Source organism: Lepisma saccharinum, chromosome 13, assembly GCF_977018435.1.
Source record: "Lepisma saccharinum chromosome 13, izLepSacc3.1, whole genome shotgun sequence".
NCBI classification, from domain to species: domain Eukaryota; kingdom Metazoa; phylum Arthropoda; class Insecta; order Zygentoma; family Lepismatidae; genus Lepisma; species Lepisma saccharinum.
In genome coordinates, this window is record NC_139241.1 from 58,126,858 (window position 1) to 58,143,749 (window position 16,892).

The 16,892-nt window shown below is 36.8% G+C and overlaps 1 protein-coding gene across 5 annotated transcripts in view; it reads right to left on the bottom strand.

Annotated features, from left to right (window-relative positions):
* pod1 (coronin) overlaps positions 1 to 8,356 on the bottom strand; it is a 93,668-nt gene extending 85,312 nt beyond the window's left edge. For 2 of the 5 annotated variants that reach the window (XM_083134231.1, XM_083134227.1), the window contains exons 1-4: positions 8,274 to 8,356; positions 6,686 to 6,889; positions 3,313 to 3,461; positions 2,991 to 3,177 (exon numbers count right to left, since the gene is read on the bottom strand). In XM_083134231.1, coding sequence (XP_082990357.1) covers positions 2,991 to 3,177; positions 3,313 to 3,461; positions 6,686 to 6,845 — 496 coding nt within the window. In that variant the 5' untranslated portion in view covers positions 6,846 to 6,889; positions 8,274 to 8,356. Of the gene's footprint in view, positions 1 to 2,990; positions 3,178 to 3,312; positions 3,462 to 6,685; positions 6,890 to 7,813; positions 7,834 to 8,013; positions 8,102 to 8,129; positions 8,154 to 8,273 lie in introns of those variants that run through there. The other 3 variants (XM_083134229.1, XM_083134228.1, XM_083134230.1) reach the window with 3 other exon arrangements.
* Positions 8,357 to 16,892: the final 8,536 nt, after the last annotated feature.

Below are 16,892 nucleotides of genomic sequence, written 5' to 3' on the forward strand. Positions count from 1 at the left end.
TTGAAAGTAGGAGGCTGCAGCCCACCCAACCCCTCTTATTGGCTTTGGCATTTTGATTCCTGCACGGTTGCATGCCCTGATGTTTTAGCTGCAAAACAAAAGTTACCCGAAGTAGATTGGTCAAATAGTCTATATATATAATCGAGTTATAATAATTTTTCAGTTTCGCCGAGGCCTCTTGGCAAGAATTTTAAATTTGTACACTTATTTGACAAAAAATGTTATAACTCGTAGACTATTTGATCAATGTACTTTGGGTAACTTTTGTTTTGCAGCTAGAACAACAGGGCATGCAATTGTGCAGAAATCAAAATGCCAAAGTCAATAAGAGGGGTTGGGTGGGCCGCAGCCCTCAACTTTCAATGAAAAAAATCATAAAAATGGGGATTTTTTTCACATATTCTATAATATAATGCATCCAGGAACATGAAATGACTTTCATTCGGTTGAGAAAGGGCCATTCTTTGAAAATAAGACTAAAGTTTGCGTCCCCTTCCAAAAATAATGGGGGAAGAAGGGGCAAACTACCCATTTTTATGATTTTTTCATTGAAAGTTGGGGGCCGTGGCCCACCCAACCCCTCTTATTGCCTTTGGCATTTTGATTCCTGCACGGTTGCATGCCCTGATGTTATAGCTGTAACACGAAAGTTACCTGAAGTAGATTGGTCAAATAGTCTAAGTTATAACATTTTTTGTCAAATAAGTGTACAAATTTAAAATTCGCACCAGCTTCCATACGTAACTTTGGAGTCGGGGGTTCCTGGGTGGGTGGGTTTTCTTTCACATGACATTTCAAAGTTTTATCTGAACACCTGTCTGCTCCCATACAAGTATGAAGGTGACCCATCGGCCGACTACACCTATATTTTCTATGGGTCACATGTGACATTGGCCGAGTAAAGGTTAAAAATTTCATCTCCACTGCCTGCATCTTTCTTTTGTGTCTCTGTCATTGTCTAAATCTCTGCTCCACACATAATTATTGGCAAATAGTATGTGTTATATATTACATTCTTGCATCCCTGTTCCATATTAATCTTCAAATGCTTTGATAAAGTGCACCACCCATTCTCTTTACCTCCTCAGCTATTCTTCCACTTCTCTAAATTATGCTTCCTAGATATTTGAAGCTCTCCACTACCCTCAACTCTTCCATGTCCATCTTTATTCTTGGTTCATTTCAGAGCTTCAAGGACAACTCAAAAACAAAAAAATTGCACACACAATAAACCATTTGACACTCACAAAAGCCTATTGACAAACTATTGCTTGGACTTTCCCTACCTCTTTCCTCTTCCCAATACATATTTGTAGCAAGTGGCAAGAACAACCAACGACCGAAATCATGGAAAACACAGGAAACAAATACATCTTTGACTCCACAATCACTATTTTCTCTTTCAATGTTAATGACATTCCTTTCTGATAAAAATACACTATTTGAGAATGTCCATCTCAAAAGTAACAGCTCATAAGATCCAGACTGTATATGTAACGTGGGATTACCTATAACGTATCTGAAATGCATTCTACGAAAATATATATTTACGGGAATTTTTTCTACTCCGCCTTGATTCTGCTTGTACTATTTGTAGTGTGAATAAATACTTGAATGAAGACAGCTTAAAGAGAAATGTTGTTCTTTGGTGTTACGTAAAGTGATGTGTAATGAGTTTTGACTCTTATGACAAGTACAGCATGTTTTGAAAGTCCTGCAAGATTCTAAAAAGCTATAACTTTAAAGTAATAGGTTTATTACAATGAAACATTGTTTCTTTTACACAGAGGAAAATTTAAAATTTTGCTCTGCCCACACTGCTGAATGCAGTGTGTGTGTAGGTGATCACGTGATTCCTAGATGGAGCCTATGCAGGAAAAACTCATTGCGTGTTATGGCTTGCAAAAATAAAATCTTGTGTTTTGGTGTAGATAAAGTTCCAAATAACGTTTGGAAAAACAACTCCAGTGGAGACAAGCATCCAGAGATGGTACGAAAAGTTTAAGGTACCTGATGTGATTCACAATATTCTGGACGAGCACTGTCAGGATGCAATTCTCAGATTCAAATGAAGATTGCAAGAGTGTTTGGACATGAATGGTGTCCAGCTGGAGATCTGGCGATGAACCAAACCACATCAAACACTAACATTAATTTTAAAACTTCCTCTAGGTAACAAACAATATTTTGTTGTAATAAATCTATTACCTAAAAAGCGATAAGTTTTTAGAATTCTGCAGGACTTTGAAAACACACTGTACAATATGGAAGAAACTTGGAACTGTATTCTCATTTTACATAGACTTTGTCTCATTGACTGAACATCTCGAACACTATTATTGACTAACTACCACCTGTAGCGTGCCCAGGATTTTTTGATTATACTGAACGCAACTCCAACTAGCGGGTGACCTTGACAGCTATATCTGGCCCTTTCTGTCCCCCAATCGTCTTCGGGGGGGTGGCTCGATGGGTGTCTGTCAACAAACTCAGTTGGGAAGCTAAAGCTGAAGAGGTCACATCGCTCTCCCGAAGCAACATTGCCAAGAATACTTCTGTTTTTGCCAGTTGCCTATTTGCGTATTTGTAGTGTGTTTGCATGTGAAACTCCCTCGTGCAGGACCACGGGTGCAGTTGTACCATTAACACCCTGCTGATTTCTGGTGCTGGCAATCGAGAAGACTCTCTCGTGCTTTACAGTACATTTGACAACATGTGGTGGACCCAACGCTCATTTGTCTCATCCTGCGAACAACGTTCGGTAACTTGCGACTCGAAAATGCCCAATTTCAGTAGAAGAAAATTCAACTGATCGCTGTTTCCCATCTGCCAGTTGGAGTTGCATTCAGTATAGTCAGCCTTTATTTTGCCACCCTTTCCTGCCTTTGACGTCCTTTAGAAATACTGGGCATACCATAGACTACCACAAAACTAGTTATGTGAAAAGGGGTGAACTTTAGACAAATATAACAACCTAATATAAAACTTACAGTACATTTCCTTCTCAGCCAAGATATCCCATAGTGTCAATGTTGTAAAAGATGTTGAGGTGAGCAATCCATCTGCTGTGGGATGAAATAAAACAGTCTCTACTCTACGTTGTTTATGGGAAAACGTGCATTCTGGATTGGATAGACTTTCTTCCAGTCCCTTCTCTGGTATGTGCCACAGCTTCAGCTGCAAAAGACAATCACTCATCCTTTAATGACCATCAATGATTCCGATGTAAAGTAATTAAAAAAAAACAAGCTTAATACATCGCAATGTTAAATATTTAGAATTACACTGCGCAATATGAACTGTGGTACTTACCAAACAGTCTTGAGATCCTGTGGCCAACAGACCATCGTGGAAGGGAGAGAAGTCCATGTCAGTAACAGTATCCGAATGAGCATGTAGAAGAGGCATGGTTTTGCTCTTCCGACCACAGTCGTCAATAGGGAGGACTGCCAGACTCGATCCTATAAAAAGATTAATTGTTCATACTTATTGCAACAATAACAACACTCAACACATTCAAATTTCAAAAACCAAAATTTATTGAACTTCAAAATTCTATGGTGGGTGCAGTGTCAAGGTTCCCTAACATTTTACCAAATCAAATTCCAGATCTTATCCACATTTGCCAAGGACTTTAATCATGGTTATCAGTCGTCGCCTTCTTTTCCTGCAATGTCCTACATTTTAGCATAATGTCTGGCATCTAGAGAAGAGCTTCATTTGAGCATCACATAATTTGAATTAACCATCTTTCAGTTGGAGATACAAAAATTATCTCCCGAGGAACCTTAATTACTCTACAGCTTGCTATATGGTAAAGTCCTTCATGTAATCTGCTATGAGGCCCCACACATTCCTCAATCTTGGCCATTTGGGAAGTGATGTGATCAGCACCCTGCTCCAGTCACCTTTACTCCCTCCCCAGGTACCATTTATTTAAGGCTGAGTGAGCCCCAGAGCTGCATTATGCAGAGACAAAGCTGGAAGAATTCCTATCCTTAGATAACCCACCCTGGGAATTGAACCCAGGTCACCTACATGGTAGTCAGACACCCTACCAAGTAGACCACAGCAACTTTGGTATATGGAGGGCACCGAAAAGAAAATTATATTTCTTTATCAAGAAGTGCTGTGATCAACTTTGTAATCACTGAAAGCATTAAAATTAAAATAAAATACACTGAAAATGTGTCAATTTCATATTATTTGCTAACATTTTGTAAATAACTGTTACGCAGGGCTGCATCGACCATCAGTGGTATCGGAAAGTATCAGTTAGAACTTAATACAGCACTTTCCAAAGTCCTGAAAAATGCAACGCAACACTTCCACAGAAACTAAATATCCTGGAAATTATGGAAAATACATAATTTTCATTGTACCTGTGACACCAGTGTGGCAAGAAATGGTACTGTGATAAAGCAATTAGCTCATGAGAAATTATGAATATTATTAAGTAAAACTCTGGTAGAGTATTGTACACTTCCGATGGAAAACTTTTTTTTTTTACATTTTAGACTCTTAACGAGCTTGATTTGTTAACATTTTCAGACATCAGTATGTGTAACAGTCAGTGGCACGCCCAAGTGAGGGTTGGTGGGGGGTTATAACATGCCTTTTTGGTTCAGTATTTCTTAAAAAAAATAATGTCAAATGAGAACTGGCTACCAAAAAAGTATATGTAACCCCTCCCTTTTGAAAATCCTGGGCTAGCCACTGGTAACAGCACCACTGGTATTGATAGTAATTCAAAATGGTTATCTGCTCAGCCCATGTTAAGTTTTCAACTTTGAAAGTTATTCATGTAAATGGAGATTACTCAATAATGCTGGAAATAAAGGAACAAAAACAAAATGTACGAATAAGTCTTGCTTTTGGATCTGTTATTTCCATAACTTAATCCGGTAAGAATTCACAATACCGGACTCTTCTCCGATTTTTGTAATATTTTACATACTCACTAATTGAGGTATCCTAATCATGAATTTGAAGTTAAAATTTGGTGGTCACGTATAGAAATCACAAAATAAGCTAAATTGAGTGGTCTGCGATCGGCACGATTGCTCATTATTTACCGGAAAATTTACAATACTGTACCCTTTTGTAATTTCTATCCTACTTCTTACTCATGAAATAATTAGTCGGGATGATTTATCTATGGTTAATGTGTTGGGGTGACGTCTAGAAATTGTTCATTAACATGTAGAAGTTGTAAAAGAAGTTCTCCAATTCTCGCAATCATTCTCAGTGTACAAGCATGGAAACCATATTTGTTGATATAAACAATTGACGTTCGCTATGACTTACTGTGTCTACAGCATTGCCAGTGTTGATTTGATACTTAGAGAGCACGGATCGTGTTAGAATGGTGGAAGAGAGCAGTAGCAGTGAAAAAGTTGTGAATGTTGCACAGATCGTTAGATGGAGTGTGGAGGAGGATGCATTGAGGATGAAGGAATAAAGTGAAAGTGACAATCATGATGTAGAAGAGGATGTGGAATGCGAACTGATTTGATTACAAATAAGTTTGGCAACAGTGCATGGATCGTAAAATTACAGGATACGAAAATGGCATCTTCGGTGAGGAACGTTTGTGGTTAAAGTGCTACGAAAATAAGATTTTTTATAGGTTCGTTGCTGCAATTACCGGAAAACCATTGACGGATAGCAGCACTGAACATTCTCGGCAAGTTTAGGGAAACATAGTTAAAATTTGGGGTCGTAAAACTACTTACATACGGGTTGCTCCACACAACATTGGCTCCGTGGTCATCTAACCCACCGTCGATTTTGCAAGGATTTTTTTTCTTTTTATGGAGATTACGCGTTACTTACTAAGTGTGAAGAAAGAAATTCTGGAGCGCAGAAAGTAACTTTTGGAGTTCTACGTGCTACGAAACTTACATTTTTTTTATATTTAAATTCCTTACCAACGTATCTATAGAGACAGGCAGGTAGCCGGAGGCGTTGCTGCGATAGCGGTTACAGGCAGCAGGTTAGTTACCCCAGGGGCGGAGCCTGGAATCGGCAGGAAATTTTGACAGCAATTTTCATTTCTTGGGGTACAGCCATGAAAAACCGACTTCGACATACATCAATCGGTATGGGTGCTTCGAAGTTCACATACTCACTAATTGAGGCCTCCCAATCACGAATTTGAAGTTAAAATTTGGCGGTCACGTCTAGAAATTGCAATATAAGCGAAATTGAGTGATCTGCAATCGGCACGATTGCTCATTATTTTCAAAATTTTCCGGTAAATAATGAGCAATTGTGCCGATCGCAGATCACTCAATTTTGCTTATTTTGCAATTTCTAGACGCGACCGCCAAATTTTAACTTCGAATTCGTGAATAGGAGGCCTCAATTAGTGAGTATGCGAAACATTACGAAAATCGGGGAGGGGTCCGGTATTGTAAATTCGCTCCCTTAATCCTTAGATGTTAACTTTAGATGCTTGACTGGGATACTCTTTACTAAAACAAATAAAAATTATATTTAAAACACAGACTATTGTTCCGTTTGCATGCACACACCTTAATCGATTCAATCTCATCACAATAATGTTGTATAAATTAAGTAGAACTGCTGAACTCAGATCTACAAATGTTATTCATCGAGAATGTTAAAATAGGAGCGTGAAAAAATGTATACATTATAAAGTGACAGATTTAAACATACATACCATTGTGATCAACATTAAATGCCATGAAAGCTGCAGAAGCAGCAATGTTGTTACCAAACGTCTGGTATGATCCAATATTGAGATCCCTTACGCATGCTTCAGGTTTGGGAACTATAGGTGTGGCATTTTTGTATTTTGATGCTTTGAATCGCCATGCCATTTTTGAATATTCTTCCAAAAAGATTTATATTTCATATGATGTAACTGGAATGAAGATGAGTTGCTGTAATTCTATTCTAAGTCATATTCCACTATAAAAATTACAATGAAAGACTAAATATCTACATGGTGATAAAATCAAAATGACAACTTACTTTTGGACACCCTGCTTAACAAATTTACACTCTCATTGCCCTACAATATATTAAACTATTGCATATTATATTTTTCTTTTCAAGTTTTCAGAATAAACCATCAACTGGAAAATCCTTACTTTCATATTTACTGGACAAACACCACCTGAAGCCGAAAAAAACATAAATATAGTTTGATCTGAGCTGCATTCAGGCAATGACTGGCTGTTTACCCTTGACTTCTGCAAATTTTAACACTTCATTACTACAAAAATAAATGACATGAGTCTAACGAAGTTAATGCTACTGAAAAATACTTTCAATTTTTTCAGAAATATATTGCAAGTTTTGCTTTGATTTTCATGAAATTTTACAATTTCCACTTGCCAAAAGAAAATTTATCAAAATTACTGTGGATAGATGCAACATGCTCTTGCATTTTGTATGGGTTACTTAAACATTACAACTTTTATCAGCATGACTAGCCCATTTTATTGCTTCTACCAATGTATTTTTCAGAATTAGATGCACTGCATTAAAAATTAATTTAAAACTAAAAGGGTAAGGACTACTGAGGTGTCAACTTTTAGCAGCTTTTATGGCTCATAAATTTAATGAATTGTTTAATTCAGAATTTATCATGGTACACAGGCATTTTTTACACGGTTCTCGCGTTACCGTATTTATGATTTGACTATTACCACATTTCCAGAAGCGTATAAGGGTACACACACTATCTAAAATACTTCTCGAATCGGACACAAAATTTCACAAACTCAATATTTTCGAAATCCATAATTTTAAAATGGTTTCAAATAATTTTTGTTCATCTTACTATTTTCAAAATAAGTAAATAAAAACAGTGTGGTACAGGTTGACAACGCCAACGCGCCTCGGATTATCTTAATAAATAAATAAAAAATATGCCACATGTTGACAAACGTATGTAGTTTTCCTATGTCTGTGTGTAAAGTATGCCCTAATGTGTTGCAAGTTTTGTATTATTCTTGTACATTATAAAAAGAAAGGCTGCACCTGTCTGGAACGTAAAAAATATAAAATGAAATGGAACTGAAGAATTATATATATTCATGTGTTTTAATTAAACTAACAGGACTTCACTAATAACATGAAACCAAAGGCTGTGTCACCTATACACACGCCCATTAGTAGTCAGCGTCTCCGGAAACAAATCTATCTGACAAAAAAAACATATTTTTCAGTACATGTATCATAGAAATATACACATTACTTTATTGTACTCCTTAAGTAATTTTCAATATACATTTACGTACCTTCTTCCTGAATACGAGTTATTAAAGCTTTGTTTAGTCTCGCGTCTGTTTTTTTGACAGACGGATGTTAAGTTGGATCACTTCCGATTTCTATTTGTGTATTTCTTATACAGCGTAAATGCAGATAACAGGCAATTAACATTCTTGTCGTTTGGAAACAGATGTGAAGTATTTTTCCCCAGGAAGTAAAAACGTGTAGCGTACAGAAAAATAAACACATAAAATAAAATTATATAATTTGCTACCTTCTAATGAAATTTAGAGAGCTCTCGGGCTTCTGCGGCGCGATTCACGAACTGTTAGTAGTCCGATGTGTAGTCTAATATGTAGCCACGTCAGGCTTGTGGTCAAATTTGTAGTCATTTCCTGAATTTGCGATTCTTGAAACTGTCTACAGCGGTCTACAGGCTACAGTCGACTACATATCGGGCTACAGTTGTAGACAGTTCTTGTAGGACCCTTTTTAACCCTCCTAGAGAGGGCTACAGCGAACTACATTCGTCATATTCTGTGTTTGTGTATGACATCCAACTTCAAAGAAGAAAATAGAGCTACCAAAATGGCCCATAATCTGTGTTTTCACGTTTTCGAAAAGCAGAAGGAAATGACAGTGGGCATTTGCGTGTACTTAAAACACATCTTAGAGATATCGGAAATCCTTTTCTGTTTCGAAAATATCTTCATAGATTCATAGTAATTTGTCACTGAACAGGAGGTGCCGGATTGATCAAAATTGTGGAACCTCATTTTCCCAACAAAAGGATTGTTTCTCTCAACCTCCTGTAATCCAAGTTAGAAATAATAATAATTATCCATATCTTGCACTAATTTATATGAAAATACACTTCCACGAGCAGATTAAGTTTGGTAGGCATAATTTGTTAGTACCTCTTTGCAGGCATTCCTGCTCGTGCACAATACATTTCAAAACATAATTTATCTTGTAATTAATACTTTGTGCAACTTTTAACTGTGCTAATTAGTTTCTCCAAGTTTCTAACTTACTCCCGCAATCATTTCCAGTTTTGTAAACACTTCCTAATAATCCTATAAAATTTGTGAAAAATCATGAAACATTCGGAACTGTTACCTAGGATTTCATGCGATTTAAAAACAGCAATTTCATCTTCTACAGACCATAAATAATAACCACTCATTTTGAATCTTATGCATCCCATAAGCCATGCCAAAATCGTAATTATACGGAAGTCAAGCCCAAACAGTATGCAGTTTGGTTTTGTACGAACGTGCTTGCAGGCAGACGGATGAGAAGAAGCAGCACAAACTTAAGTGGAAAAAAAATGTGCATAGGTTATCGATGGCTGTAACAGGACAAAAGTAAATAGTGAAAACATTTCTGAAAAGAAATGAAAACTCTTGATAGGCTACTTAAGGTTGCTAAATCATACAAACGCATGCATCGAAAATGTTCACAGTACACACACCACTTATCATAGCAGCCTATATTTTTGCCAGTTATGTACAATCGTTGTGATGATGTTTTTATTATTGTTATTTATCCATGCCATTCCATTCGCCTTCTCAATTTCCAGCGATGTGGTTAGCACATCGTGCTATGATGCTAGGGGTCCCGGGTTCGAATCCTGACTTGGGCATGGCTGTTTCTGAGTGTCCATCCATCAATTTCATCATATCATCCCTCATTCCCATCTTCGCAAATTAGCCAAAAGTGAAGCAAAATAAAGCAAATCAAATCAAATCAACCTAACCGTCTCAATTGTTAACATGGGCTTCAATGAAGTCCCATGAGAGCTATTTTTCTTCTTTGTGCAGTGCTCAAGATTTGTGTGAAATATAGTTTTACATAAATTTATTAAGCATTTACTTAATTTATAAATAAAATTCACAGCACAATAATTATGCATTTATTATGAAATAATTTTTATAATGATCATGCATTAATACAAATTGTTGAAACATATGTCATTTAAAAATTAGATGTGAATAAAAATTGTACTTTACAGCAGGTTTTCCATATTTACACATTGTATACTTAGAACATAGTGTAGATAGAGCACGTTGTATACTTAGGGCATAGTGTAGATAGAGCACATATTATCTGCTAGAACAAAACAGTACACTGTACTGACACAAACACATGTAAACATTTAGAGTTTGTTGTGACGATTATGTGTTCATTACCATGTGCAAACTATATATATATTTTTTTATTTTTCTCAGGTTCCAAGTTCATTCTGGCTTCCCTGGGATCCAGACTCAGGAGCATTAATGCAAGGCACGGTATGGGATTTGTGCTTGGGAAGTGTATTGTACATAAACTTCTCAGTTCAAATCCTGTATCAGCCAGCATAAAACATCTTTCGATGCATATAAAATATTAGGGATATCACTATTATAAACAAGAAGCACTATATTTCCTCTATTGGTAACCCCTCAGCACATTCATGTTTAATTATGTAACACTACTTATCTTTTAACGGTTAAAAAACTGTGGTAGCAATTATTGTAAAACAACATAACTTTCAAAATAGTTAATACATGAGAGGAAATATTTTCCTGTAGTTTACGGTTATTACAAGCATAAGAGAACAGTTTTTCTTTCTGACATTTCAGGAGAACACATGCTCCTTTCATCAGACATTTATTTTCGTTTTGACTAAAGATACAGTTATAACAATGGTTAGTAATTTTTTAAACAATGAGAGGAAATTGCATTAGAACATGATTTTTTAAAAAATAATTTGGTGCACCAAAGCATTCTAGTGTAAATAGGTAAAGAGGTTAGTGTAACAGTTCGTTATATCGGAGACACATTAAAATTGGATATTTTGTGTTTCGCATGGTTCGTACTTACCAATTGTGTATTGTGAAACATAGTTCAAGGTGCCATTATGCTTTTTACACAAAAACAAACGCAATTTTTCATATAGAGAGTAGTTTTTATTATTCCTTTTTTCGCTTCCGTAACACACAATATGGTGGGCAGAGGTTGACTACTGTTGTAGGCATGCAGTGTTTCCAACCTTCTTTACCGAAAAATACCTACTATCGTGTTCGTCACGTGTGCAAATTGTACATTATGCATGGGTAGCTGACGGATAGCCCCACAAACCATTTCTGATAAGGTTAGGTTAGGTTAGGCAAGCATAGTTAAAAAAGGGGGGTTGGAAACTGACAGGGGGTTACATCATCAAACGTATGTAGCATCCAGTTCACGTAGCGAAAGCAATGGCACTTGTGCGTCGCTGAGATGTTTCTCTTGAAAAATACATGATTTCCCGGTCAAATAGATTCCAGGATGAAAGAAAATACCTCGATGAACGTTGTAAGTAGTTTCTTCTGTAAAAATGAAGTAATTTTCCCTATTAATATGGCGGGTGCAGAGAATGATAGAAGGACGTAAGGCACTAAAATGAATTAGAGTAATAGTTAAGATGAATTATCATCAAAGTATACCGTATTGGACTGTGTTTTAAGTATGTGTAATATTGGACTGTGCTTAAGTAAGTGTAGTGTTATGTATTTGCTTGTACGTGTGTAAGGGCAAAGATATGTATGTGTGTGTGTGAGTGTGTGTGTCCGTATCTATAGGTTAGATTACCTTTCTTATATGTAATTTCTCTTTGTATTTTTTATTTCTCTGTAATTTTTTATATATTTTTTCTTCCTTTTTTTTCAAAATTTTAATTATTTCATATTCAATTTTTTTGTAAACATGGTCAAGTGGAAGAAAAGGCTCCACAGCCTTAACTTCGCCATGTAAAAGAAGACGAAATAAATAAATAATGTGTCTCCGATATAACGAACTGTTATCGAGGTTAGCAAAGTTTGCTATGATGCTAGGAGTTAAGGGTTCAAATCCTTCCCAGGACATGGATGTTATTGTGAGTGTCCTTTCGTCAATTTAAACATGTCATTCCTCATCCCCATCTTCATGATTAGCCAAAAGTAGCAGAAGACCAATGCAATAAATAAATCAATAAACGGGTTAAAAAAATATGTGAACAGAGCATTTTTATTTTAAATCTATAATCCCATATGGTTGGTTCTTTCATTATTGTGTGATTTTAGGTATGACTTGAGATGACCGGACCCCTCTCCGATTTTCTTCATATTTGACATACTCACTAATTGAGGCCTCCTAAACACGAATCTGAAGTTAAAATTTTTCGGTCACGTCTAGAAATTGCGAACCATTGACGCTAGCCTCACGAACCATTGGCACGTGATTAGGTTAGTTTCGGTTAGGTTAGGCAAACATAGTTAAAATTTGGTGTCGTGGTAGTATCAGGATCTAGAAATTGGAAATAATTGCGAACCATTGGCGCGTGGTTAGGTTAGTTCAGTTAGGATAGGCAAACATAGTTAAAATTTGGTGTCGTGGTAGTATCAGGAATATATATATTTGTTTGTGAAACAAAAAAATTTCTCGAAAATCGACAGTTTCCATTCCGAAAACTAACGCCTTGTTTTAGCTTATTTTGCAATTTCTAGATGTTTCCGACAAATTTTAACTTCAGATTCGTGATTAGGAGGCCTCAATTAGTGAGTATGCCAAATGTGAAGAAAATCGGAGAGGGGTCCGGTCATCTCAAGTCGTTCCGTGATTTCTAATCCAAATTGTTACAAATGTCAACATTTCTTTTTTGTTATCAACAGGAATGCAAGGTATATTCTGGAGTGTATCAAATTGTGATGTGTGTAACTTTTAAGAATTTATTGACATTCTCATTGAATGAAATTTCTGTAAATTTGAGGTGTAAGCAAATGTGATGTGAGTGGTTGTCTTATACATAGATATTACATGAGCAGCTAACAGCAGCTTGGTGTTACATGCTAAAAACACCAAACCTACTAGCATATGCATCTGATAGCAAAAACAAACATCTGAAAAGGTTAGGCTGGTTAAGTTTGATTTATTTGTGATTTTAGATGCAGGTGTGAGTAGGTTAGGTACGTCACGGTTTGGTGCTTTTACCATACTCCAAGTTGCTGTCACTAGCTACTTATAGATAATGCAAATGTATGTTGTTGTTTTTTTGCCAGGTGGTGGCAGTACTAGTCCATCTTCTTGGCAACAAACAATGAATGACTGTCTGCTGAGAATTCCATACAGTATAACATGGGACATGAAAATCGTCCTTAAAGAAAAAAGAAGTAACATGTAGGCCTATCTTTTATGTTTCCGTAGTATGTGCATTCAGTCAGAAATCAAATTCATATGTACAAATGTAGCATGTAACATGACAATATTTTATTCATCAATTAAAAGTTTGGCCAAGTTCAAGGCATGAACAATTTTTGAGCACAAAAACATTCAAAAGTTTGTTCTAATAATTAGTGACATTTGTAATCCGTGAACCTTGAACTTAATTTTCGCTAGTGATTCCAATTGTTCAGATTCTACTTTACTAGGTTCGATACTCAGTGGAGGTACATAGTGGCCCGATTAGCTGGGAATTTCTATTTACAACTGTTATCAATTGTACTCTACTGTTTTCTTGGAAATCTACTGAAACTGAATGGTTTTCTACCAAACACCTACAGTAGATCTAATGTACAGCAAAGAGAAAAAATAATAGGCAAATAGTTCATATCTTTTCATTTTTTTCATTCCACATCATATGTTGCTTTAAAGAATGGAATTCTGCTGAAGTGAAGCACATATTGTCCTCCACTTTTTTTACATTTTCATTTAAATTTCACATTGTGTAGAACAGACCAAATAAAAACTGTTATGGACAACTCGCCTACCATTTCTTTAACATATTGGCTGTAAATATAAATTGTCATTCCTCATGATAAACGATTTGTTTTCATATCTGCTTGAAAATCTACACACAGTAGATGTTTCAAAACACCTGTTTATGTACTGAAAACAGTACAGAAGAGACACTAAAAGTGTAAATCATTTCTTTAGTATTATTTTTAATGTGTATGTAATGTGCTTAGCATAAGATGATGGCTGCTCAGCAGGGCTATTTGTGCATAAAGTTGAGTAAAGAGAAACAGTTCGTACGAAACTGGCAACGTTAATCTTAATGGGTTTGAACAGGTTAAGGAAACGTAGACGTTCCTGCTACGAATAATGGCAAAGCATGAAAAATCAGCTGCCCGATCCTGTGGCCGAGTGGTTAGCACATCGCACTGAGATTCCAAGGGTCCCGGGTTCGAATCCCGGTCGGGCTTGGTTGTTTGTGAATGTCCATTCATCTATTTCATCACTCATCCCATCTTCGCATATTAGCCAAGAGGCACAAAACGCGAAGTAAAATAAACTGGTACTACTTTACTATACCGGAGACACCTATCAATGTTTTATTTCACAATTTTTTACATTGCTAACGTACTATTCTGCATTGCGGAACATTTCTTTAGGTGAAATAATGAATTTCTAACGAAAATAATGTCTATTTCTTACAATAACGAGTCCTTACTACATTCCCGAACATCAACAACGCTACAGAAAATGATTTGCGTAAGTACTTTCTCCTGTAAATTTGAAGAAATCCGTCTCCGGTATAGTAAAGTGTTACCAATACACTAAATCAATCAATCATCAAAAATCAGCTGCCTTTACATTTTGCATCATTCAATTGCAACACATAAGAAAAATAGTATTCCTTAGTTCTGCCGCATATGTTTCAACAGGACATACAGTAGAAGGTAAGGTAAAACATAGCATCTGTTATTAAATTTCGTGTATTTACACACAATTGCTTTAATTCAACGAGTATTTTCACTTTATACAAATTACTTTGCGGTTACGCGTACATTACGATTACTTCGCACTTGCATTCTGCGTAAACAAACAACTCTCGGAATCTCGAAGTACGACATGCATCGATAATGTCAAGGAAATAGCACAACAATCGATTAAAATATCGATTATTTCCATAGATATTGCTTAGTTTCGCCAAGTTCACCACTTTCCTTGTAGCCGTGCGCTGTAGACAATTAAAAATGTAGTCGATTCTTAGTAGACGGTTTCGTGAATCGCACTTGACTACATCTTTTACTACTAAAAACTACTACTTCGTTGTAGACTCGATTTTGTAGTCATTTTCGTGAATCGCCCTGCTGATCCAAAAAAAAAAAAAAAAATGGATCCGAAACACTGAAATGTGCCTCCAGCTGGGGATCAAATCCCGGCCCCTTGATTACGGATAAAAGTGAAAATAGGCCACTGCGTCCAGTGACGTTCTCCGGTGGTTGGTAGAGGTCATAACACCCCCCCCCCCCATTTTCACCAAGTATTTCAATAAAAAAAAAAGAATGTCAAAGGCAAGAAAAGGTGGAGAAATGGGCTGACCATTAGAAAAGTATACGAAAATCCTGGCCAGACCACTGATTGTATTCTCCAGTAGCTAGGGTGACCAGACGTCCTCTTTTATCCGGACATGTCCTCCTTTTTAGGTGTCTGTCCGGCGTCCGGGCGGATTTTTTAGAAATCGGTAAATGTCCTCCTTTTTTAGAAAGAGTATAGCATCGACCGTAGCAAATGTTCTGCATAGAGAATGCTTCCACACATAATGATATTCCTATCACTTGGGGCGCGTTAAATATGAAAGCAATGCTCACCTAGCATCTGGGAGCTGAACAATGATCACTTTCCTGACTGAGTCATTAGTAGGGGTGTGCGGGATCGAGAAAAGTCGGTTAAAGAAAATTCTCGTCCCGATTCCGACTTCACGAAATGATTTCCAGACATTTCGAGATCCCGAGCAGTTCGAAACTTCCAAATGGTCGTTTTAAAAAAGTGGTCAATTCTTGATGTTTTCTGCATTATAAGTGTCTTGACACTTCCCTGAAATTGTTAGCTTTTTATTTCAGAAATCGAAAGAAAGGGAAATGGCGTGGAATTCGCGATTTCCACACCGTCGGGAATGTTTTATCATTACCCGTTCCTGAGAATTTCTCGGGAAATTGCGGATTTTACCCATCCGGAACGTCGGGATTTAAAAAAAAAATCCCCGTCCCGACCAAAAAATGTTCTATCCCGCACACCCCTAGTCATTAGCATGTATTATTGTAACTCGTTGCTTCGCAATCTGAGACTTGTGAAACACATGTAATTTGAGCAGTTCCTTTTTGATTGACTGATATGGTTTATTTTAATTCCCTTTTTTGCCACTTTTGCTAATCGCGAAGATGAGGAGGGATGAGGGATGATATGATGATTTTCATGAAGGGGCACTAACAAAGAACACCCAAACCCAGGCTGGAATTCGAACCCGGGACCTCTGGAGTTGTGGCGCGGTGTGCTAACCACTCCGCCACAGAGGTCGGCCAGTACAGAAACGCGTAGTGACAATTTTGGTTATTAAGTCATATTTTCTTTTATACAATAACGAAGCGAAAGTGTAAATTCATCAATGATCTTGCAAAAAAATATCCAGCTTTTAAAGGATGGAAGAAACGAATATGTACCCTTCATGTTGAAAGAGTGCAAAAATGTTCGTGGCATTAAAATCATATTTCCTGACCAGTGGCGTGCCCAGGATTTTCGAAAGGGAGGGGTTACGTACACTATTTTGGTAGTCATCCCTCATTTTTCCATCTTTTCCTACATTTGACGTTCTTTTTTTTAGGAATACTGGGTCAAAAGGGGGGGTTATAACCCCCACCAAACCCCCC